The sequence below is a fragment of the Haliotis cracherodii genome, unplaced genomic scaffold, assembly GCF_022045235.1.
Source record: "Haliotis cracherodii isolate W230 unplaced genomic scaffold, xgHalCrac1.p SCAF_12, whole genome shotgun sequence".
Lineage (NCBI taxonomy): Eukaryota > Metazoa > Mollusca > Gastropoda > Lepetellida > Haliotidae > Haliotis > Haliotis cracherodii.
This window is the reverse complement of record NW_027266267.1, coordinates 13,346,354-13,371,435: the sequence shown is the minus strand read 5'-3', so window position 1 is coordinate 13,371,435 and position 25,082 is coordinate 13,346,354. Positions and strand designations below refer to the sequence as shown.

Genomic DNA, 25,082 nt, shown 5'->3' with positions numbered 1-25,082 from the left:
TCTTAATATCTCAACAGGCAGATGAAATTTTAATGTTAGTAGGTATTATACCGTATTAACTTTGATTCCATTCACTATGAATGGCATAGCATGTCCAAACATCCAGTGCAGATATAAAATTTCACATGAAATTTTTTTTAGTGTTTACAAATAGTGAATACAAAAAGAATATAACAAAAACAAAAGCAATTTGGGGACTGGAAGGGCATGAGAATAAAAATATGTATTTTAACAAGTCTGTAATTCAACACAAACGGTAGCTGCATTACATTCTGTTATCTAACTGAGATTAATATCATGTTTCCTAATATTCTTAGCAAAAAGTTCATATTTACAAGAAATCAAATAGAATTCATCACCTCAAACTCAACAGACAATGAAAATCGCTCGTACCTACGGCACTATTGCTATATGGCAATAATTAGAATGCAGGTTAGATCGAACTTCAGAAGTGCAAATTCATGGTAGGTGAGCTGAAAATAGGCTAGATTAGTGAGTGATCGATACTGACACTTATAACTTGGCAAATTGCCTTCAAGAGGCACAGGCACATGACTCAAGCAGGTTATGTACCTGTCAGAACTGTATTATATAATCTGACAACGACTATTTTGCGAGCGCCGCATCTCTCGAACAAGGGCCTCCTACAGATGCTCCTGCTTCCATGGTAATTATGTCAACTATCTGGGAACGCCGGTAATCGAATAACGAAAAGTTATCAAAAAGTGGATATAACGTAATTTACCCATGGTTTTGGTCATCCTCATCCTAAGAGCCGAATCCGTCTTGTACAAACAAAGTAATTATCACTTTCTCAAAGCTAAGTTTCGGCTCTCACTAAGTTTGAGCGACCAGAAAATATTTTGCAGCCATGATGCTTGACATGGGCTCGGGAGTATCCGGAAGAATTCGGTAGTTCCCGTGAAATAATTAAACAAGTTTCTTCACAACTATCAACATTTATATTCTTAATAAATAAATGATATTGTCATAAAAAATTCTTCACCTTAAAGAAAATATTATATATTTTTAACATAACATGTATTCTGTCTCTGTGCATCGGTAGTTAACATAGTAAAACAATACTATCAGAATCGTCACGGTGTTTTAGTAACAAATAGAAACAGTTGCATTCGAGGTGTATCTGCGATATGTACTCGGCATCTATCGCGAGATTCAACTTGTTGTAAATATGGCCGACAGGTGCTCGCTTATGTTGTCATTAATGGTTCCATTCTACTAAGCCTTTCACATGTGGCATTAATTCGGATTTCAGTTGTGGCATTCGGGAAATCAAGGTAAGCATTGTATTTGTTCATAAATAATGCTGCCATCTTATGGATATCGTTGTTTTATGATGATTTATGTCATGACAATCGCAGATGCACAAACGATGACACTGACAGTTTCAAAATTAATGTAATCGTATATTTTGAAGGTCGACGGAAAAACTGTTATGCGGCGAGCGACTTTTGGTTTTTCAAACATTTCATCTAATTTTATTTCAAACATGGAAATGATCATGTCAAGCGTGCCAGTATCCTGTTATTTCCGTGTCAGCTAATGAGTGATGTTATCGTGTAGGTCTATATGAAAAGAATATCTGATAGTAACTTGCCCTAATACTGTAACAGTGTCACATCTAATCTAAAGTATTGTAGAACCATGAGGCATCAGTGTGACATGAGTGATAGTCTATTCATGAATTCTCGTGGCAGTGACGGCTCTTTAAAGCAGCCAAGTAGCCAAAGGCTACTTAGAAAAATTGAATATCTACTTAGAATCCTGCATCATGCTTTTGACAGTCAAAGATAACGAGCCACAATATATAGATTTATATATTGTGCCTAGTGACCAATCATTGCCAACAGAGATACTGAAAAATGTAATTTGTATTACTGAAGCAGTTTCAGAGATCACATGTCACTGCTGTTAAGATGATGGCAATAGCTGGTGTAGTCAGTCGATGGGAAAGTTCTATTTCCACGGTTTTGATTCCCTATCGTAGCGTTATAACAGAAATCAACTGAATCTTATTCCATGGATAGAAATAAGCGCATTTGCTCATAGTTTCACAAAAATTAAAGTTGGTTTAGTCAACTTTGTACATGGAATATGTCAGAAACAACATGAAAAAAATCCCCGGCCTCGTCATACCAAAATACTTTTAAAGATGGTACTTGTTTTTACCCTGTTTGGTACTTGGCATTAAGTCGACGCTCAGCATTAAGGGTCTGAAACAAGGACTGGTCGGCTCGGAGTCAGTATACTGTCTGAGTGGGGTATTCATGTTAAACTGCAGCATGGTATCTCAGTGTGCTAGCACTATAAATCGACATCAGTCCGGACTAGTACAAGCAGCCACACACGCACACACATGTACATGCACGTCGCTCTATAAGTGCAATAATCTTGGACGTGATGTTAACCCCATTTTACCTCACCTCACCTCACCTCATTAATGATACAAGGGCGTACTAAGTGGTCAATATGACAAAGGCCCAGTAATTGGAGTGAGGCACTGAAATTGGCAAACAAATTGAACTATGCGTCCGTATCTGTTCACTGATCACAGTTGATTGTTAACATGTTGACTAACTTTCCTTTCTTGTATAATCCCTAGACTGCTCTCCCTTTATTATCTAATCCCTAAGCTCCCTCCCAGCGCGTGACACCTTCGTTACACTCTCGGTAACATCGCTGCCACCATTGTGGGCACAGCCAGTACAAGAATTCTGAAATTTGCCCTCTAACCCCAAATGTTGTAATGTATTTACCGTATTCGACCCAATAAGTGCCCAGGGCGCTTAAAATAAAGACAGAAGGGGTGGGCGCTTATTGGGACTAATTCAGAGTCAAATTGGCGTAAATTCATCAGTAATCCTCAAGTCACAAATATCTAAAATAAACAGAATACAGTCAATATAAATTTACAGAACGGGGGGGGGGGGGGGGGGGGGGGGGGGGGGCTTACTGGGACATGGACGCTTACTGGGTCAAATACGGTACTTTTGTTTATGTCTTTGGGTATGCAGTATTATTGAATTTTGAAAAAGTTGATGACTGACCATATTTCCCAGGTGAATTTACCTTTTTCGTTTTATGAGATTGGTTTGAGAAAACAGACGAACAGAAAATCAACCCACTTCCTCCTTACGTTCTTACCATATCAATTACATGATAGTTGTAATGAAACATTTATTAAAATTGACAAAGGAAATGATTTAGCATCACGACAGTCGTCACTTGTTTGTAAACATAACGGTCAGTCGGCTGCTAGTTCAACTCCAAGCTGGTGGCAGCAATAGTATAGAGAGCTCCGCAACAAGATCTCGCTGTGGGGAGCTTGTCTAATCCCTGGAATGCTCTCCCTTTCCTATCTTAGCTCTTAGCTCAATTTTTGCTCGATTTGCCAGCTGTTCTGTTGCTTTTGTTTGTTGATCAATTCACTAAAACTGACAAACACAAAAAGGCCAAACTTTATGAACTGACAGTATAAGCATAATGAGTATATGAACTGACAGCATGAGCATGTTGAGTATATGAACTGACAGCATGAGCATAATGAGTATATGAACTGACAGCATGAGCATGTTGAGTATATGAACTGACAGCATGAGCCTGATGAGTATATGAACTGACAGCATGAGCATGTTGAGTATATGAACTGACAGCATGAGCCTGATGAGTATATGAACTGACAGCATGAGCCTGATGAGTATATGAACTGACAGCATGAGCATGTTGAGTATATGAACTGACAACATGAGCATAATGAGTATATGAACTGACAGCATTAGCCTGATGAGTATATGAACTGACAGCATGGGCATGTTGAGTATATGAACTGACAGCATGAGCATGTTGAGTATATGAACTGACAGCATGAGCATGTTGAGTATATGAACTGACAGCATGAGCATGTTGAGTATATGAAATGACAGCATGAACATGTTGAGTATATGAACTGACAGCATGAGCCTGATGAGTATATGAACTGACAGCATGAGCATGTTGAGTATATGAACTGACAGCATGAGCATGTTGAGTAATGAACTGACAGCATGAGCATGTTGAGTGATGAACTGATAGCATGAGCATGTTGAGTATATGAACTGACAGCATGAGCCTGATGAGTATATGAACTGACAGCATGAGCATGTTGAGTATATGAACTGACAGCATGAGCCTGATGAGTATATGAACTGACAGCATGAGCATGTTGAGTATATGAACTGACAGCATGAGCATGTTGAGTATATGAACTGACAGCATGAGCCTGATGAGTATATAAACTGACAGCATGAGCATAATGAGTATATGAACTGACAGCATGAGCATAATGAGTATATGAACTGACAGCATGAGCATGTTGAGTATATGAACTGACAGCATGAGCATGTTGAGTATATGAACTGACAGCATGAGCATGTTGAGTATATGAACTGACAGCATGAGCATGTTGAGTATATGAACTGACAGCATGAGCATAATGAGTGTATGAACTGACAGCATGAGCATAATGAGTATATGAACTGACAGCATGAGCTTGTTGAGTATATGAACTGACAGCATGAGCCTGATGAGTATATGAACTTACAGCATGAGCATGTGGAGTATACGAACTGACAGCATGGGCATGTTGAGTATATGAACTGACAGCATGAGCATGTTAAGTATATGAACTGACAGCATGAGCATAATGAGTATATGAACTGACAGCATGAGCATGTTGAGTATATGAACTTACAGCATGAGCATGATGAGTATATGAACTGACAGCATGAGCATGTTGAGTATATGAACTGAACTCTCTTGTGACCATGGTTACAGACACATGAGACATGACATCTGCCGAAGCCTATGAAGCGTATGAAGCATCAGACGAGGCGTCGGAGAGTGAGCTGCTGGACAAGAGTCTGTCGTTCTGGAAGGGCTGGGGGGTGGTGGAGAAGGAGGTGTTCACGCCGGTGCCGCACGACATCCACACAGCCTGCAGCATCGGGCACTATGACTATGTCAGGTCTCTCATTATCAGGTAGGTCCATGTTTCTTTTGTTTGTTTGTTGTTTAATGCTGCACTCAGCAATATTCGATCTATATGACTGCGGTCTGTAAATAATCAAGTCTGGACCAGGCAATCCAGTGATTGACATGCGCATCGATCCACGCAATTGGGATCGATGACATTCATCAACCAAGTCAGCGAGCCTGACCACTCGATCCTGTTCGTCGCCTTTTACGGCAAGCATGGGTTGCTGAAGACCTAATCTACCCCGGAACTTCACGGGTGTAGGTCAATGTAGGAGATGCCACACAAAGTACAAAATATTACCAGATTAACTCATGAAGCTTCAGGAGGCACGGGTGGCCCAGTTGTCTAAGACACCACCTTGTTGTGCAGAGTTGCATCCCTTGGACACGCCAGCAACCTATGATGGTTCAAATCTTGGTTCGCCATACCCATGCTTGTGGGTTTCACCAAGGTGGTATAACTGAAATACTGTTCAAAGTAATACTCACTCTCTTATGAAGCGGGGTGGTCGGGTAGCCAAGTGGTTAAAGCGTTCGCTCGTCACGTCGAAGACCTGAGTTCGATTCCCGACCTGGGTACAATGTGTGAAGCCCACATCTGTGATATTGTTGGAATATGGCTAAAAGCGGGGTAAAACCATACTCAACCACTCACTCATGAAACTTTGTTTTCTTAAATGTTGTTCACTTCAAATTTACGTTTATGATATTGAGAACATTATGATTTTGATAAAATTGTCTTTCCATGTCAGGGTCTCGTTTTTCCTTAAATGTTTAGGAGACAAACCTCTTATTTATATACATTTGAAACCTCGTATAAAAGTGTTCGGTTCCAAATTAAGATAAGAGGTCTCTACTCTATACAATGCTATAGTGTGACTACATCAAATTTAAAAAGCAAAGGAGTTAATTTCCTTTCTACCATGTTGAATACAATACGTACAAAAGTTCATTATCTTTGAACATTCTGTAAAGGGGTCACAGTTAGTTATATATGAAACAAGTACCATATTCGACGTAATAAGCGCCCCGCTCTTATAAGCGCCCACGGCAATATTTCCTAATATATTTGCTTGTGAACAATCCCAATTAGCACCCCTTCCGATTGATCAATGTACACAAGACTTATTTATTCGTGTATAGTAGGTGTGTTATATGCATCCATAATTATGGGAAATTAAATTCTGGAAAAATATATCTGTTTCAGGCTGTCAGAATAAACCACGAAATTAACAATCTTTCAACTCTGTTGTTTTTCACCAAAATAATATTCTAATAAGAGCCCCCTATTTCTAATTTTGAGAGCGCCCTGGGTGCTTATTATGTCGAATACGGTATTAATAAAGTTCAACATTAAACTACCCATGGTCTTGACTAATTCAAAATAAGTGTTCAAAACACATAGTTTTACAAAAAGATATTAAATTTAACCTTCCATAGTTAGCTGTTACCTCTTATAATTCCCAAAAATTCAAAATAAATGCCTCTCCACCCCAAAACTTGGATGTGGCAGAACTTGACCTACATCATGGTTACTCACGACTGTCAGTGTCTGCCAACGTTGTTATTTACATTGTCCTTGCCTCAGAAACGTTACACTAAGCAAGATGTCAACCCCGGCCTGTGATGTGGTTCTACATTAACCCTTAGATTTAATGGGAATGAAAGGGGGCACGGATGGCCCAGTCGTCTAAGGCGCCAAGATTCGCTGTGCAGAGCTACGTCCCTTGGGCACGCCAGAAACCTATGGTTGTGGGTTCGAATCCCGGTTCGCCTCGATTATGTTTCTAGGTTTGTCAGCACCATACCCGTGCTCGTGGGTTTGGTCAAAGTGGTTAACATCTGAGACCTGCATCACTTCAGGCTTTCCTCCCACATTAGGCTGACACACCTTGATGTAACTGTAATACTGTTAAAAGCGGCATTAAATCCAACTTACTCACTCACTCACTACTGGGAATGAGCCTGATGGTACACCCTGACTGCCAATGGAACTGGAGCATGACAGAACAGCCCTTTTTTAGGCTTGCAGACGAACCGGCTATCTTAACAAGAATGACCTGATTTGGCCTGTCAATTTCAAGATTTCACGGATTAGCAATTTAACATTTGTGGCCCAAAATATTGTTCGTGTATGATTTTTCGTGGTCAAAGGTAGGAGTCTTTTCTGATGGACTTTCAAATCCCCTCTTATCAAATCCTTCCGGTGGTTGAAGCAGATGGCAATGAATTTGATGACCGCTGGGTGACATAACTACACTAATATACAATTTTACTTTTACAATGATAGTAAATATGGCCACCCTGGTCTCTTTTTCAGGGGTGATGTGGAGATTGACAAGAAGAACCGAGGGAGCTGGACTCCCCTGATGTATGCCTGCTACATCGGCCACGACAACATCGTCAACCTGCTGATAGACTCGGGGTGTGATGTGAATGTGAAGAACCACAAGGGACAGACACCGCTGATGCTGGCCGCCAGCTGTGGGAATGAGACTGTGGGCAGGACTCTCTGCAGGGTATGTACTGTATGTGTGCAGGACTCTCTGCAGGGTATGTACTGTATGTGTGCAGGACTCTCTGCAGGGTATGTACTGTATGTGGGCAGGACTCTCTGCAGGATACGTACTGTATGTGGGCAGGACTCTCTGCAGGGTACGTACTGTATGTAGGCAGGACTCTCTGCAGGGTGTGTACTATATGTAGGCAGGACTCTCTGCAGGGTGTGTACTATATGTAGACAGGACTCTCTGCAGGGTGTGTACTATATGTAGACAGGACTCTCTGCAGGGTGTGTACTATATTGGCAGGACTCTCTGCAGGGTGTGTACCATATATGGGCAGGACTCTCTGCAGGGTGTGTACTATATATGGGCAGGACTCTCTGCAGGGTGTGTACTATATGTAGACAGGACTCTCTGCAGGGTGTGTACTATATGTAGACAGGACTCTCTGCAGGGTGTGTACTATATGTAGACAGGACTCTCTGCAGGGTGTGTACTATATTGGCAGGACTCTCTGCAGGGTGTGTACCATATATGGGCAGGACTCTCTGCAGGGTGTGTACTATATATGGGCAGGACTCTCTGCAGGGTGTGTACTATATATGGGCAGGACTCTCTGCAGGGTACGTACCATATATGGGCAGGACTCTCTGCAGGGTGTGTACTATATATGGGCAGGACTCTCTGCAGGGTGTGTACCATATATGGGCAGGACTCTCTGCAGGGTGTGTACTATATATGGGCAGGACTCTCTGCAGGGTGTGTACTATATATGGGCAGGACTCTCTGCAGGGTGTGTACTATATATGGGCAGGACTCTCTGCAGGGTGTTTACTATATATGGGTAGGACTCTCTGCAGGGTGTGTACTATATGTAGGCAGGACTCTCTGCAGGGTGTGTACTATATGTAGGCAGGACTCTCTGCAGGGTACGTACCATATATGGGCAGGACTGTCTGCAGGGTGTGTACTATATATGGGCAGGACTCTCTGCAGGGTGTGTACCATATATGGGCAGGACTCTGCAGAGTACGGGGCCAGGTCTTCCCAGAGCATGGGTTGAAACTTACTGTAACTATTAGCAACTGGGTAAACAAATGGTATGCTTTACAAAATTTTCAGACTAGGTGAAATACATATGATACATTGAGATTATTGCATCGTAATGAATCAGGCTTTTACCAAGGATAACACAAACTCAGTGCATTCTCAGGAAAATCCAAACATTCTGTCAGAATGTTTGGATTTTCCTGAGAATGTACTGAGTGCAATGATGAAATACCTCTTCATTTAGGAAATTGAGAACTTTAAAAATACCTCAATTTTGACCAAAGTAACTATATCTTTTTTCAATTTGCTCGCCAAGGCCACTAAGTTTGTGTTATGCTTGGTAAATGCCTGTTTCTACTGCAGTGTTTAAGTATAAGAATGTGATGTTGCCAACAGAATGGAGCGGAGCTGGAGGAGTGGGACAAGAAGGGGTGGACAGCCTTGTTTCATGCCACGTACGCCGGCCACCAGAACTTTGTCCTCTTCCTCCTGGAGCATGGGGCCAACATGAGTGCTGTGTAAGTGTCACTGTATTAGATAGACTCGTGTCTGCCAGACCCTGGGCCAACATGAGTGCTGTGTAAGTGTCACTGTATTAAATAGACTTGTGTCTCACAGACCCTGGGCCAACATGAGTGCTGTGTAAGTGTCACTGTATTAAATAGACTTGTGTCTCACAGACCCTGGGCCAACATGAGTGCTGTGTAAGTGTCACTGTATTAAATAGACTTGTGTCTGCCAGACCCTGGGCCAACATGAGTGCTGTGTAGGTGTCACTGTATTAAATAGACTCGTGTCTCACAGACCCTGGGCCAACATGAGTGCTGTGTAGGTGTCACTGTATTAAATAGACTCGTGTCTCACAGACCCTGGGCCAACATGAGTGCTGTGTAAGTGTCACTGTATTAAATAGACTAGTGTCTCACAGACCCTGGGCCAACATGAGTGCTGTGTAAGTGTCACTGTATTAAATAGACTCGTGTCTCACAGACCCTGGGCCAACATGAGTGCTGTGTAGGTGTCACTGTATTAAATAGACTTGTGTCTCCCAGACCCTGGGCCAACATGAGTGCTGTGTAAGTGTCACTGTTTTACAGGCCTCAAAGTTGTGACTTAAATGGTCGCCAAACTCAAATATTTGTTTTTTTCTGCTTTACATGCTTAATAGACAGACATGTCGGGAATACAAGTCTGCAGTGATTGTGTGTTTTCAGAGAACCTAGTTCTGGTAAGACGCCCTTCCTGGAGGCTGCAGCAGAGGGACATGAGATCATTGTACAGTATTTTCTACATAATGTGAGTCTTTGTACAGTATTTTCTACATAATGAGAGTCTTTGTACAGTATTTTCTACATAATGTGAGTCTTTGTACAGTATTTTCTACATAATGTGAGTCTTTGTACAGTATTTTCTACATAATGTGAGTCTTTGTACAGTATTTTTTGCACAATGTGTTTGAAAAATGAGGGTATAAAGTGATCACCATGTCCGTACGTCCTTCAGCTGTCTGTTTGCCATTTTCGGAGCAGAAGTAAAAACATGTTGTATAAATATTTCTAGATGAAACTTGCCTAAATATCAGTCTAGTGGGGAACTGGTGTCCTGTGGTGATTTGTGATGTTTGTTTATTAATTTTTGTATGTTTTCTTGACGACAAGTTGGACGTTACTGAAAATTAGGGTAGAGCTAGTTTCTGGAGCAGAACCCCAAAACCACTGAATATGTCTGGATACTAGGCACCTCAGTCTTGTGGCAAACTGGTGCCTTTTGATGACTTGGAATTTTATAATATACTGAACAGCATTATTTTTTTCTTTACTGAACTGAGTGAGTGAGTGAGTTTGTTTTTAGCAATATTCCAGCAATATCATGGCGTGGGACACCAGAAATGGGCTTCACACATTGTACCCATGTCGGGAATCGAACCCAGGTCTTCGGTGTGACGAGCGAACTCTTTAACCACTAGGCTACCCGACCGCCCCCCTTTACCCAACTGAAGGTATCCAATGGCAATGACAAAAGGGTTGGGCATGAGTCAGCAAACTCCACTCTAAATGGCACCAGACCGGGGGGATATGTCATCTCCTGATGACTCCTGTTTACATAATGTGAATCTTTGCATTGTAATTTCTATAAAGTGAGTCTTTGTGTAGTAATTTCTCCATAGTTTGTCAACTTTCCTCACTGGCTTTCTCTGCAGGGTGTTGATGTGAATGCACGAGCATTTAATGGTGACATGGCGAGATCCTTAGCTCTCATCAACGGGCATATGAAGATCGTCAGTCTGATCGAGAACCACGTCATGCCCATATCCACTCTTCGGTCGGAGCCAGGTGAGCTTAGGGTGATGACCTCAGTATGTTGTGATATTTTAATGGCAACTTTAGCAGTGTTTGGAATTAAGGGGCTCTGTGGTCCTTGAGCATTCGTGACCAACTCGTGTTATTCCGGGACAAGCCGAATAGCGACTCGTGCCCCACTCATAGCCATTTTTGCGCCGGGGTTCCGTCTTAGCGCAAATGGGCATACCCAAAACAATTGTCAACTCATTGCGTAATGGTTCACGTATATTTCCCCATATATTTCAGATGCAAGTTAAAGCACATCTGGCCATGCAGAATTATACAGTATGATTGAACACATTTAACTGTGTCTTGGGTATATTTTTACATGCAAGACATATGTGAAATCAAATTTTTTTCTGAGGGATACTTTGATGAACAACTTGAAATCAAACGCGCATTCTGATTGGTTTGTTGTATTTTCGCACATAACATTCATCGATAGGGGGACGAGTCTTCTTGCAGGTTACGGAAAAGGGCGAGTGGTGACGAATGGCCCTTGAGGCCTTCTTGTGTAGCATTTGATGCTGGGGACGCTGAATTATGAATAGTTTTGGCAAGGAGTGACAGCAGGTTATGCAGTCAGAGATTTAATGTCACTGGTCACTAGTTTCAGAGACCCATCAGACAGTCTATGCTTGTATTTTTGCAAATGTTCTGAAATATTGTAGACCTTGCTGTTGATGTTTGAAGCATATGCTGAAACTCAAATGTTACCATGGTTGCTGGTTTATGTTAACTGGCTCTTTTCGAACTTTTGTCTTTTGCTTTTGGTTTGTAAATGAAACAGTTTATCTTTTGCTTGGCTGTATTTTTGTTTCGTCTGTCACTCTTGCTAATGCTAGCTTGCAGCAGGATTTGACATGTTAGGTGTCCATATGTTTGACATCCTACTGTGACTTGTATGTTGTATTGAGTGATGATTTGTCAGATCTAGACGGAGACTTGAGCTCCTCGGACGAAGCCTATCAACGACCCAGACATCACCCTACACTCAGAAACTCCAAGACCAAATTGCGAGGTGACCCCACATTCTACCATTCTCTGTAGTCTTTTTTTTGTCATTGCTAGATATACAACACTAAATGCCAACAAGAGTTCTAGCAATAGGTTTTAGAATCTAGCATCGGTATTATATCTCCAGACCACGATCACAACCTCCGTGGTCCGGTGGTAGAGCATCTGCCCCGAGAGCGGAAGGTTGGGGGTTCGGTCCCTGGCCACGTCTTACCTAAAGACGTTTAAAGATGGTACTTGTTGTTATCCTGTCGGGCGCTTGGCATTAAGGGGCTAAAACAAGGAATGGTCGGCTCGGAGTCAGTATACTGTAGCTGTGTGGGGTATTTATGTTAAACTGCAGCATGTTTTTTTAGTGGGCTAGCACTATAAAATCTGCATTAGTCTGGACTTGTACAAGCAGCCACACACACACGTGCATATACATTGCTATATCAGTGCAATTATCTTGAATGCGAAATACACACACACTCGCAAGCGCATGCACATGCACATGCATGCACAAGCACATACACACACACAGGCACACTCACACAGACATGCACACACACTCGTGTGCACACACACACAGACATGCACACACACACACACATACATGCATGCACATTGTTATATATAAGTGCAAAAATCTTTTACACGACGTTACACACGCACTCGCGACATGAATGCACACACAGGCACATTCACACACACATACACACACACACAGACATGCACACACGCTCCATCAAACACACACACACCCACAGAGTTCAATTAACACTTAGGAATTAAATAAGGGTTGAGAGTCTTTCTAGATGTATGTATTTGTCAGACATCTTTAATGAGCACATGGACAACAATCTCACCTTTGCTTTTGAGTATCCACACTTTTGTGTTATTTGTCAAGTCATATCACGTCTTCGTATTGCTCGTATGATGTTGATGTGAAAAATGCTAGACCTGTGTGTTACTTCTCCTTGCAGACCCGAGTATAACAGACGGGCCGAAGGCGATAGCCAGACTCATAGACAGAGGCCACCCCAGTAAGTCTACCTGCTGCTGCTCTGGTTTACAGAAAGAATTTCACTTGAATGTCCTTTGATACTTTCATACTTACATCAGGGGGCACGGGGGACCCAGTAGTCTAAGGCGCCGCGATTCGCTGTGCAGAGTTGCATCCCTTGGGCACGCCAGAAACCTTTGATTGTGGGCCCGAATCCCCGTTCGCCCCGATTATGTTTCTAGGTTTGTCAGCACCATATCCGTGCTCGTGGGTTTGACCAAAGTGGTAAACGTCTGAGACTTGCATCAGTTCGGGCTTTCCTCCCACATTAAGCTGACACACAGCGATATAACTTTAATACTGTTAAAAGCGGTGTTAAACCCAACTCACTCACTCACCCCTTTGATATCAAATATATCAGCACAGGTTTATATGTTTCATATCAAAAGATGCAAGGAGGAGTTTCTTGTTTTCATCCAAATCAATCTTCCTACTCTTTCTGTTTGTTAACACTGATAACGTGTGTCTTGAGTGTAAAAAGTCAAGCTGACCAGCTTCAGTGGTGGACTTTGAATGTCAGGTGGATGTCTCATCCTTCCAGACCTGACCGCCTCCGTGGTCTAGTGGAAGAGCGTTTGCCCGGAGAGCGGAAGGTCCAAGTCATTCCTAAAGACGTTAAAAGATGGTGCTTGTTGTTACCCTGTCTGGCACTCTGCATTAAGGGGCTAAGGACTGGTTGGCTCGGAGTCAGTATACTGTGTCTGAGTGAGATATTCATGTTTAACCACACACACACACACACACACACACACACACACACATGTGCATGCATCTCACCTCATCTCACCTCCTTCCAGACCTTTTATTTAGATTCACACAAACATCAATTACAAACATATTGCCAACTGGTTCTAAGCTTGTAAAGAAGCCAGACAAAAAATAGGTTTTCATAACAAAATACAGAATTATTGCTCACTCTATCAACCTCTGGTTGTGCACTGCTGTGATATTGTTCTCACTCACTCACTCTGCTGTGACAGATTCCTGTGTGCCCAAAGGCTACATGACATTCCCACAGGCAGAAGGACCACAGGCAGAGGAGACCAAGCTCTCTTACAGGGACGTCACCTCACCCATCAACCCAGAGGACTACACGCTGGACAGCTCAGGGGGGCGAGGTAAAGCAGGGGGTGAGGCAGCTTGGGGTGGGGGGTGTTGAAGTAATGCATGTCAAGGGGGTTGATATGAGGCATACTAGGGGAGGGGGTCGAAGTCAGGCATGTCGGGGTGGGTGGTGCTGTTGATGTAAGGCATGTCAGGGGTCAGGTCGGAGTGAAGTCAGGCATGTCGGGGTGGGTGGTGCTGGTGATGTAAGGCATGTCAGGGGTCAGGTCGGATGGAAGTCAGGCATGTCGGGGTGGGTGGTGCTGGTGATGTAAGGCATGTCAGGGGTCAGGTCGGATGGAAGTCAGGCATGTCAGGGTGGGTGGTGCTGGTGATGTACGCATGTCAGGGGTCAGGTCGGAGTGAAGTCAGGCATGTCGGGGTGGGTGGTGCTGGTGATGTAAGGCATGTCAGGGGTCAGGTCGGAGTGAAGTCAGGCATGTCGGGGTGGGTGGTGCTGGTGATGTAAGGCATGTCAGGGGTCAGGTCGGAGTGAAGTCAGGCATGTCGGGGTGGGTGGTGCTGGTGATGTAAGGCATGTCAGGGGTCAGGTCGGAGTGAAGTCAGGCATGTCGGGGTGGGTGGTGCTGGTGATGTAAGGCATGTCAGGGGTCAGGTGGGAGTGAAGTCAGGCATGTCTGGGCGGGTGGTGCTGGTGATGTAAGGCATGTCAGGGGTCAGGTCGGAGTGAAGTCAGGCATGTCGGGGTGGGTGGTGCTGGTGATGTAAGGCATGTCAGGGGTCAGGTCGGAGTGAAGTCTGGCATGTCGGGGGGGTTGTAAGGCTTGTCCGGGTGGTTATGTGAGGCCTGTCAGGGGGTGATGTAATTTAACTTAGCGGAAATACCAATTTGAATATAAACACAAACACTGTTTATTGAGCAGCAGTTGTAACAAGTATGTAACCATGTCATCCAAAGAATAGGAGTTACACAATAGGCATCCGGTGAGTTATCACTGCTGGGGTCAAGAGTTCTACCCACTCGTGTCAAGCTTGTTGTCACCTTCTCCAAATACCAATCAATGCCAATCGACAGAGTAAACATATAAACTGTGTGTTCTTTTTAGGAATACACTGCTTATTGTTTTTTACGGAAGTGCTCTAATCAATGCTAATAAGCAGCGTTATTTGCTGTTTGATTGGATTAAGGTAAGGATATGTATCATTCTACTGGGGATTGGGTGGGGGAGTCGCATTGATATTGTGGCGCATTTTTGGCTAGGGGTCAGCAATCATATTAATTTGGAGACGCATTAATTTCCAGATTTACAGAAAACTTTGAATTACAGAAATGCATTGATATATGATATCCTTATAGCGTGTATTACATGGAGTACAGACCGCCTCCGTGGTCTAGTGGTAGAGCGTCCGCCCAGAGAGCAGAAGGTCCGGGTTTCGATCCCCGACCGCGTCATACCAGAAGACGTTAAAAGATGGTACTTGTTGTTACCCTGTCTGGCGCTCGGCATAAAGGGGCTAAAACAAGGACTGGTCGGCTCGGAGTCAGTATACTGTGTCTGAGTGGGGTATTCGTGTTAAACAGCGTCATGGTATCTCGCTGAGCTAGCACTATAAATCGGCATCAGTCCGGACTAGTACAAGCAGCCACACACACACGCGTACATGCACGTCGCTATATAAGTGCAATAATCTTGGACGCGACGTTAAACCCCATTTCACCTCACCTACATGGAGTACAAGTTTGGAATGTTAAACTATTGCCTGACTTCTGTGTTGCAGAGTCGTGTGAGTATGATGATGACAGCAATGCCTTCTCCAAAACTGGTGCAATAACAATCAAGAGCAGCTCCAGCTCTAGCGGCGGACTCGTGGCTGCCCTCGGACTCCACCGAGAGAGTAGTAGTGACAGTGACGAACTTGTGATGTCAGGGTCACATGACAGGAAGTTGGAGTCACGTGACAGGATGACCGAGACACAGGACAGGAAGTCTGTTTCACATGACAGGGCATCAGAGACACATGACATCACGTCACATGACAAAAGGTCGGTGTCACATGACCGGACTATAGAGTCACATGACAGGAAGTCAAAGTCACGTGATCAGATCCCAGGAAAGAAAACCAAGTCTCATACGTCCAATCATGACAGGCATGAACAAAATCTGCATCAATCACCTCACATCGAATCTCAAATGGAGAATGTTCAGATCTCAAACTCTAGTGACATTTCTAGTCCGAGCTTCACATCTCGAACCCTATCACAGATCGGGAAGGAATCCGATTCTGACTCGAGTTACTCTCCGATGACTTCTCCCTCCATGATGAGAGACTACGGCAGTGACAAAGATTCTGCAATTGTGCAAGATTCCGAGTTTCCACAGGATCCCGCACCCCTTGCACTTAGACCACAATGCACTAGTCAAGATGGCGGCAGCAAGAGTATTGCCTATGACTATTTGCCCCCCCTGCAGCCACGGGACACTCCAACAGGGTTACGGCGGCCACTGGCGGAGACAGCGTGTATCCTCCCTGGCGACCCCCAGGACTTACACACTCTGCTGCAGCAACTGGGACTTCAGAAATACCTGGCAACATTCGAGGAGCAGGATGTCGACCTCCCAGTGTTCCTCTCACTCACGGATAATGATCTCAAAGAAATAGGCATCAAGTGAGTAGCGTTTTCTTCAATAATCATTTTCTCCCTATGATTTTATCCCTGTGGAGATTACGAGTTAGATTTGACCGCCAAAAACCCATGGTGGTTGTAAGAGGCGACCAAATGGATTGGGTGGTCAGGTGTGTCCTTGAACGCTTATGGAGTGGATCGTTGCTCACAATATCGATCACTGGATTGTCTAGCCGTGGAGTCTTTCCACTTTTATCAACTCATGTTCATTATTTACAGACAGCCATCATGATAGCTAGAATGCTGAATCGCTCATTTCCATTGATTAACGTCATGACATGAACTTTGATTTCTTCGCAGCAGAGGATGTACCATGACAACATCAGAAATCAGATTTAAGGAGGAGTGTCAGCAAAACTTTGTTAACTTTGTCTTGTTCACTGTAATCAAATTCAGGCTATATAGTACATTTGTTGTTATTCTTTTGACAGGAATTGTAGGTGATTTTCTTTTGTCAAGTAGTGTATGAATGAATTGATGATATTTGTAAATGTTATTGCTTTGAGGGAAGTATAACATGGTCATTCTGACATTTGCAATGGCCCAGGTTGTTTGGTCCTCGGAAGAAGATGACAAATGCTATAGCTCGGTGGCACAGCCGCGCCCCGTTAGCATCCTCCAACCTGGAGCAGTGTTACGCTGACCGGCTGGAGGGAGAGATGCAGGAGCTGGCCATCCAGCTCAACCAGGTACTCACCACTCACCACTCACCACTCACCACTGCCCTGTACACTCACCACTGCTCACTGCTCACCACCCACCACTGCCCTGTACACTCACCACTGCTCACTGCTCACCACTCACCACTGCCCTGTACACTCACCACTGCTCACTGCTCACCACTCACCACTGCCCTGTACACTCACCACTGCTCACTGCTCACCACTCACCACTGCCCTGTACACTCACCACTGCTCACTGCTCACCACTCACCACTGCCCTGTACACTCACCACTGCTCACTGCTCACCACTCACCACTGCCCTGTACACTCACCACTGCTCACTGCTCACCACTCACCACCGCCCTGTACACTCACCACTGCCCTGTACACTCACCACTGCCCTGTACACTCACCACTGCCCTGTACACTCACCACTGCCCTGTACACTCACCACTGCCCTGTACACTCACCACTGCCCTGTACACCCACCACTGCCCTGTACACTCACCACTGCCCTGTACACTCACCACTGCCCTGTACACTCACCACTGCCCTGTACACTCACCACCACCCTGTACACTCACCACCGCCCTGTACACTTACCACTGCCCTGTACACCCACCACCGCCCTGTACACTTACCACTGCCCTGTACACCCACCACTGCCCTGTACACTCACCACTGCCCTGTACACTCACCACCACCCTGTACACTCACCACTGCCCTGTACACCCACCACTGCCCTGTACACTCACCACTGCCCTGTACACCCACCACTGTCCTGTACACTCACCCCATCCCTGTACACTCACCCCATCCCTGTACACTCACCACTGCCCTGTACACTCACCCCATCCCTGTACACTCACCACTGCCCTGTACACTCACCACTACACTCACCACTGCCCTGTACACCCACCACTGCCCTGTACACTCACCACTGCCCTGTACACTCACCACTGCCCTGTACACCCACCACTGTCCTGTACACTCACCCCATCCCTGTACACTCACCCCATCCCTGTACACTCACCACTGCCCTGTACACTCACCCCATCCCTGTACACTCACCACTGCCCTGTACACTCACCACTGCCCTGTACACTCACCACTGCCCTGTACACTCACCACCACCCTGTACACCCACCACTGCCCTGTACACTCACCACCGCCCTGTACACTCACCACTGCCCTGTACACTCACCACTACCCTGTACACTCACCACTGCCCTGTACACTCACCACTGCCCTGTACACCCACCACTGCCCTGTACATTCACCACTGCCCTGTACACTCACTACTGCCCTGTACACTCACCACCGCCCTGTACACTCACCACTGCCCTGTACACTCACCACCGCCCTGTACACTCACCACTGCCCTGTACACTCACCACTGCCCTGTACACTCACCACCGCCCTGTACACTCACCACTGCCCTGTACACTCACCACCGCCCTGTACACTCACCACTGCCCTGTACACTCACCACTGCCCTGTACACTCACCACTGCCCTGTACACTCACCACCGCCCTGTACACTCACCACTGCCCTGTACACTCACCACTGCCCTGTACACTCACCACTGCCCTGTACACTCACCACTGCCCTGTACACTCACCACCGCCCTGTACACTCACCACTGCCCTGTACACTCACCACCGCCCTGTACACTCACCACTGCCCTGTACACTCACCACCGCCCTGTACACTCACCACTGCCCTGTACACTCACTACTGCCCTGTACACTCACTACTGCCCTGTACACTCACCACTGCCCTGTACACTCACTACTGCCCTGTACACTCACCACTGCCCTGTACACTCACCACTGCCCTGTACACTCACCACTGCCCTGTACACTCACCACTGCCCTGTACACTCCCCACTGCCCTGTACACTCACCACTGCCCTGTACACTCACCACCACCCTGTACACTCACCACTACACTCACCACTGCCCTGTACACTCACCACTGCCCTGTACACTCACCACTACACTCACCACTGCCCTGTACACTCACCACTGCCCTGTACACTCACCACCGCCCTGTACACTCACCACCGCCCTGTACACTCACCACTGCCCTGTACACTCACCACTGCCCTGTACACTCACCACCGCCCTGTACACTCACCACCGCCCTGTACACTCACCACTGCCCTGTACACTCACCACCGCCCTGTACACTCACCACTGCCCTGTACACTCACCACCGCCCTGTACATTCACCACCGCCCTGTACACTCACCACCGCCCAGTACACTCACCACTGCCCTGCCCATCTACTTGTATACTACCATCTACTTGTACACTCACCATCTTCTCCGTCACACAGAGAGCTGTGTTGTAACTCTGTACAACTATTTCAGGTGTATGCCAGCGTGGAGAAGTTGAAAGCCCAGGTGCAACAGGAGCAACAGCTGAGATCAGTCACAGAGAGCTGCCTGATGGAAGAACGGGGGCGCGTGCAGCACGTTACCATGGATACAAGACACAAATGTGCTGAAATCAAAGACACTGTTAAGAGGCTCAAGTAGGCTATGTTTTGTGTTGTTTGATTTTGTTTGATTCAGATGACTTTTAGACCTAATATAGAGTCTGTGTTTTTGTCAGTCATGATACACTATATCAATTAATATCAGGTCCAGTTGTCATACTTTTGCACTGTAACTGAACGGCATCACCACTGCATGTAAAACAAGTCGAAATGCAAGAAAGATGATGCAAGTTTTAAAACATTGTAATGGTGGGTTGCAGTTTTTCCACAACTTTTTATAGGAAACATGTTAATTATATAAGGAATATAATTGTGAATGTATTTGCAAAATTACAAATAGACTTCTGAAAACAGTCAAGTCCTGTTAATCTGACATTGTTGGTTGCATATGATTATGTCGGATTAACGAGTATATCGGATAAACGAAATTAGGTAGTATAAACGTTTGTGATCGAAAATTGGCCAAAATTGGTTACAATAGATGAAAATGAAAAATGAAATATTCATATTGTTGTGTTACATTGTCAGCGGAATATGTTTTCTAATCATGCAGCCACTAAAGTTTAACTACTATTACGGACTGTATGACTGATTCAAAATTGTCTGATTTTGAAAGCATAGTCTGGAATGGAAGTCGCTAATTTGAAACTGGTGCCGCAATGCTTAAGAAAGCTGCTTTCTTAGTGGCTAATGTCGACTTCCTGTTAGTAATTCCATTGGTTAAAGTTTGTGAAAGGTTCTGACGTGACCTGTAATGGGATGTCCTCAGTGGTAGTGAGAACTTGTATCCAATTTTATGAGATTGAGGTAATCTGGCCGTGTAATTAATCCTGTTTTAATTATTTAAAGCAGTCATTGTTTATTGTTAAGCAAGTTTATTTCTGCAGCCGTTGAAATATGCAGCTACTTGTCTTGCATCAAAACACAGGGCTGTGTACTCGCAGGCAGATGACCATGGACTACGCTGATCACTGGGTCGGATTAACGAGACTGATTTCAGCAATTCGTTGCAAATTAGGTGTGTCGGAGTCAGAGTGCAAGACTGTCGGATTAACGGGTCTAAATAGCACTGATTAAATCGGTTCCCATCATTTGTGTCGGATAAAGCTGATTGTCGGATTAACGAGTGTCAGATTAACAAGACTTGACGGTATCCTTTAAATGAGTTGTTTCAGGCATGATAATATATAATCTTTGGTTTGCGTTACATTGATTCAGTTGATTGTTCTCCATTACAGACATTTCCATTCTGAAATCAAAGAGAGGCTGTCAACCTATCTAAGCTCAGCAGACGACCAATCAAATCATGGATCTCATTCCAGGCAGGCAGATGTTATGAAACAAGGCTTCTCATTTGATGACAGACAAACACGGCCAGCCAATGATGTGAAAGCTCTGTCTCTGGAGATTCTGATCCGAAAGACAGAACATTATGTGAAGGATATCCAACAGTGTGTGTCTCTGATCCTGGTGAACAATGAACATTTGATGGACAAAGCTATCAAGTGTAATGTAGATCAAGGCTATGGGTAGCAGGTCAAATAGGATTTCGTTTTCAAGTCATATCACACCAAAATGTTATTCATTTTACACGTATATTCGTATGCTGTCTCCTTCAAAATGATTGCATTGTGAAACTGTTTTGATTATTTGTTATTGTTTTTTGTGAGAGATCTAGTCAGTGATGAACATTAAGGGCAACTCATATTCTTTTCAGATAAACGTCTTTGTTAGAATAGACCGAGAAAAAATATTTTCCTGAATATTATCAATGTTTTATCATAGAGGCTTGATGTTTTTTCACTTGTTTTTGACATTCTTACATTAACGAATAGCGATGCGCTTGATTAAGAGTATGATGGTCTAATTTTGAAGAAGTAAAATTGTATGTTTGAAACTGTGTTATATTCAGAAAGTTCAAGTTGTCTTTCATGAACATACGCATGTTGGAGCTCCGTCCTCAGTTGTGACAAACTGTATGCTCCTGACCTATGACTAGGCTCTTATCAGTGTAAGGGGAAAGTTAGTACATGGACCCAGAAGAATTGAACAAGTTCTAATCTCTTAATATATGTTATAATATTCTTTTCAGTCCAGGAGGTGGGGTAGCCTGGTGGTTAAAGCATTTGTGCGTCATACTGAAAGCCGGGTATGTTTCCCTAAAAGGGTTCAGTGTCTGAAGCCGTTATCTTGGGTTCTGTTCCACGATATTGCTCTTATATTGCTGGAAGTGATGTAAAACTATTCTCCCTCAAATTGACTGTTTGCAAATTAAATCGTTTTTCCTTTTTTCTTTCAAAAGATACAAAAATGTTTTTCACTGAATTTTGTAAATGATAATGTACTAGCTGCTCATGGAATTACCACCTTAACTTTAAGGAATGGACTGTACAGAGACTATAGAAATAATGCTGGTTATAACTTATGTTTTCAAAGCCCAATAATTATTCTAGAATATCATTAACTTAATCCACCATAGGGGCGGTCGGGTAGCCTGGTGGTTAAAGCGTTCGCTTGTCACGCTGAAGACCCAGGTTCGATTCCCGACATGGGTACAATGTGTGAAGCCCATTTCTGGTGTCCTCCGCTGTGATATTGCTGGAATATTGCTAAAAGCGGCGTAAAACCATACTCACTCACTCATTATCGGTAACGTGAATCGATCCAACAACCTCTTGATAGTAGTGTGGGAATCTAACCATTAAACCACAGACCTGGTTAAAGATATATGGTTCATTAGAAGGCATCATGGTACAGCAGACCTTCATTTCTATCGCTGTTTCCCCACTTCCTTGCCTTGGAGTCTGTAGGGAGAGTTACCATGGGACATCAACCACCAATCTGCCAAAGAACTTGAGCTTTCATGCCGGGAATATCTTGTACACGTTTGCCTTGTCACAACACTGTTACACAAGTATGTTTGTTAGAGATGATTTGCCTGTACATGTATACAACGTTGCAAAAGATTTTATCCAGTTGCTGTATGTTATTGTTGACATTTGCATCCTATTGTGCAAGCAAGGTAAATGTTTTACCGTGATGTTGCTGTTGTACAGAGCTGTTTTATATCTATGATATGTGTAGAGAACTGTTGTGAAAGCTAGGACATGACTGATTTTGAGTGATCCAGGTTTCTTATTAATGAGCCTGCTTATACAGAGACCATATAGATCCCCTTATAATTGTTGCATCCTGATGTCGACAACATTAATTTACTTAACGGAATCTGCATGTAGAATACAATTTGTAAAGGCCGTAACAAATTAATTATTCGCTTTCATCCCCACACGCACCACTACGAAGTGACCAACCTCACCCTATTTTATTTTCCCAGACAAAGAAAATTGCATGTTGCCGTCTTGTTTTGCTGATAAGATAAATCATTTATGTAGTCCTACCAGACATTCATGCTTCATGCTAGGGGCACGGGTGGCCCAGTCGTCTAAGGCGTCGCGATTCATTGTGCAGAGTTGCGTCCCTTGGGCACGCCAGAAACCTATGATAGTGGGTTCGAATCCCAGTTCGACCCGATTATGTTTCTAGGTTTGTCAGCACCATACCCATGCTCGTGGGTTTCACCGAAGTGGTAAACGTCCGAGACCTGCATTACTTCGGGCTTTCCTCCCACATTAAGCTGACACGCCGCGATATAACTGGAATAGCGTTAAAAGCCGCTTCAAAACCAGCTCACTCACTCACTCACTTCAAAATTTGCACTTCAAATATGAATCTGATTTATGTTGAGTAGTTGATTTGATCCTTTGTGTAATGTTTAGGCAGGTAAGTCTTGAGTCAGTTGGGCACTTGTGGGACTCCTGTGTTCCTTCAGGTCAAGTGATGGATGCTTTCCGGATGCTGGTTTCTCTGCACAGCACAGCTTCAGTATAGACATTAGTGGTGGGGCGATACACCGATGCATCGATGGATTGCGATATTTTACTTCTCAATACAAGTATCCATCACAGTCGCACACTACGAAAAAATATTGATTCATACTTTAAATGTTTACATTAATGGCCGTTACACCGAACACTAATTAGTATTGACGTAAATATTTTTTATCCATTGTGTCATACTTAACACTGCCAACTGTAAATTGTCCGTGTGCCAGGTATTTGACTATCCTGTCTATGAAAGAGATGGCTTACACACAACAGATAAGAGCACATACAAGTATTGTGATACGTAATGGATCGTGAACAACGTATCGTGATACCATTGGATCGTGAACAAGGTATCGTGATATGTATTGGATCGTGAACTAGGTACCGTGATACGCATTGGAATCGTGAACAAGGTATTGTGATACGCATTGGATCGTGAACAAGGTATCATGATACGCATTGGATCGTGAATAAGGTATCGTGATACACATTGGATCGTGAAGAAGGTATCGTGATATGTAGTGGATTGTGAACAAGGTATTGTGATACACTTTGAATCGAGAACAAGATATCGTGATATGTAGTGGATCGCATAGTTGGTGTATCGTCCCAGCCCTAATAGACATGGACATTATATATATCAAGTCTGTTTTCAGAGACAGGGCACTATTGTGTCTACATAATAAAACATTATGAACATACTTCCTGTTTGTGTCTTCTGTTCAGGAGATTGTGTGCAGTTCTACTTGAGGCTTGTTTATTGTTTAACGTCGCCCTCATCAATATTACAGCCATATGACAGCAGTCTGTTAACAATAGAGTCTGAATCAGACAATCCAGTGATTGACATCATGAGCGTCAATCTATGCAGTTTGGATATGATGAACTTGATCAACTAAATCAGCGAGTCTGACCATCAAATCCTGTAAGACACCTCTTACTCTAACCCAGTTGGACAGTCATTGGCTTCATACGAGGCATACTAAGATTCTATTTGGGCTTTGATAAATACTGGCTTCTAATCTAATCTAATCAAGCTGCACGTTTTGCACTTTCATTTTCCCAGGGTTAAATCTACAGGTAATCTAGCTCTACATTGAAAGCACAGTATGTTTACCTCCTAAATCCAACCATTCTAGCTTGAAATCTAAACCGTATTAAAGTGGATGTATCAGTCTTGTATGCTCATTGCACAGGAACAGACATTAAATTCCATAGGTTGTGGGCATTTATATAATATTGGCAGCATATATAGGATGCTGGGTCTGCAGGAGAGACTTTCCTTTTAC

The 25,082-nt window shown here is 44.0% G+C and overlaps 1 protein-coding gene across 1 annotated transcript; it reads left to right on the top strand.

Annotated features, from left to right (window-relative positions):
• The first annotated feature begins 1,202 nt into the window (after positions 1-1,202).
• Positions 1,203-24,494, top strand: LOC139458182 (ankyrin repeat and SAM domain-containing protein 3-like). Its single transcript, XM_071239516.1, has 13 exons — positions 1,203-1,298; positions 4,834-5,038; positions 7,355-7,553; positions 8,985-9,106; positions 9,803-9,884; positions 10,789-10,921; positions 11,862-11,951; positions 12,913-12,972; positions 13,973-14,110; positions 15,837-16,725; positions 17,291-17,432; positions 19,782-19,945; positions 21,148-24,494. Exons 2-13 carry the CDS (start codon positions 4,845-4,847, stop codon positions 21,440-21,442), a joined length of 2,508 nt encoding a protein of 835 aa, XP_071095617.1. The 5' UTR covers positions 1,203-1,298; positions 4,834-4,844; the 3' UTR covers positions 21,443-24,494.
• Positions 24,495-25,082: the final 588 nt, after the last annotated feature.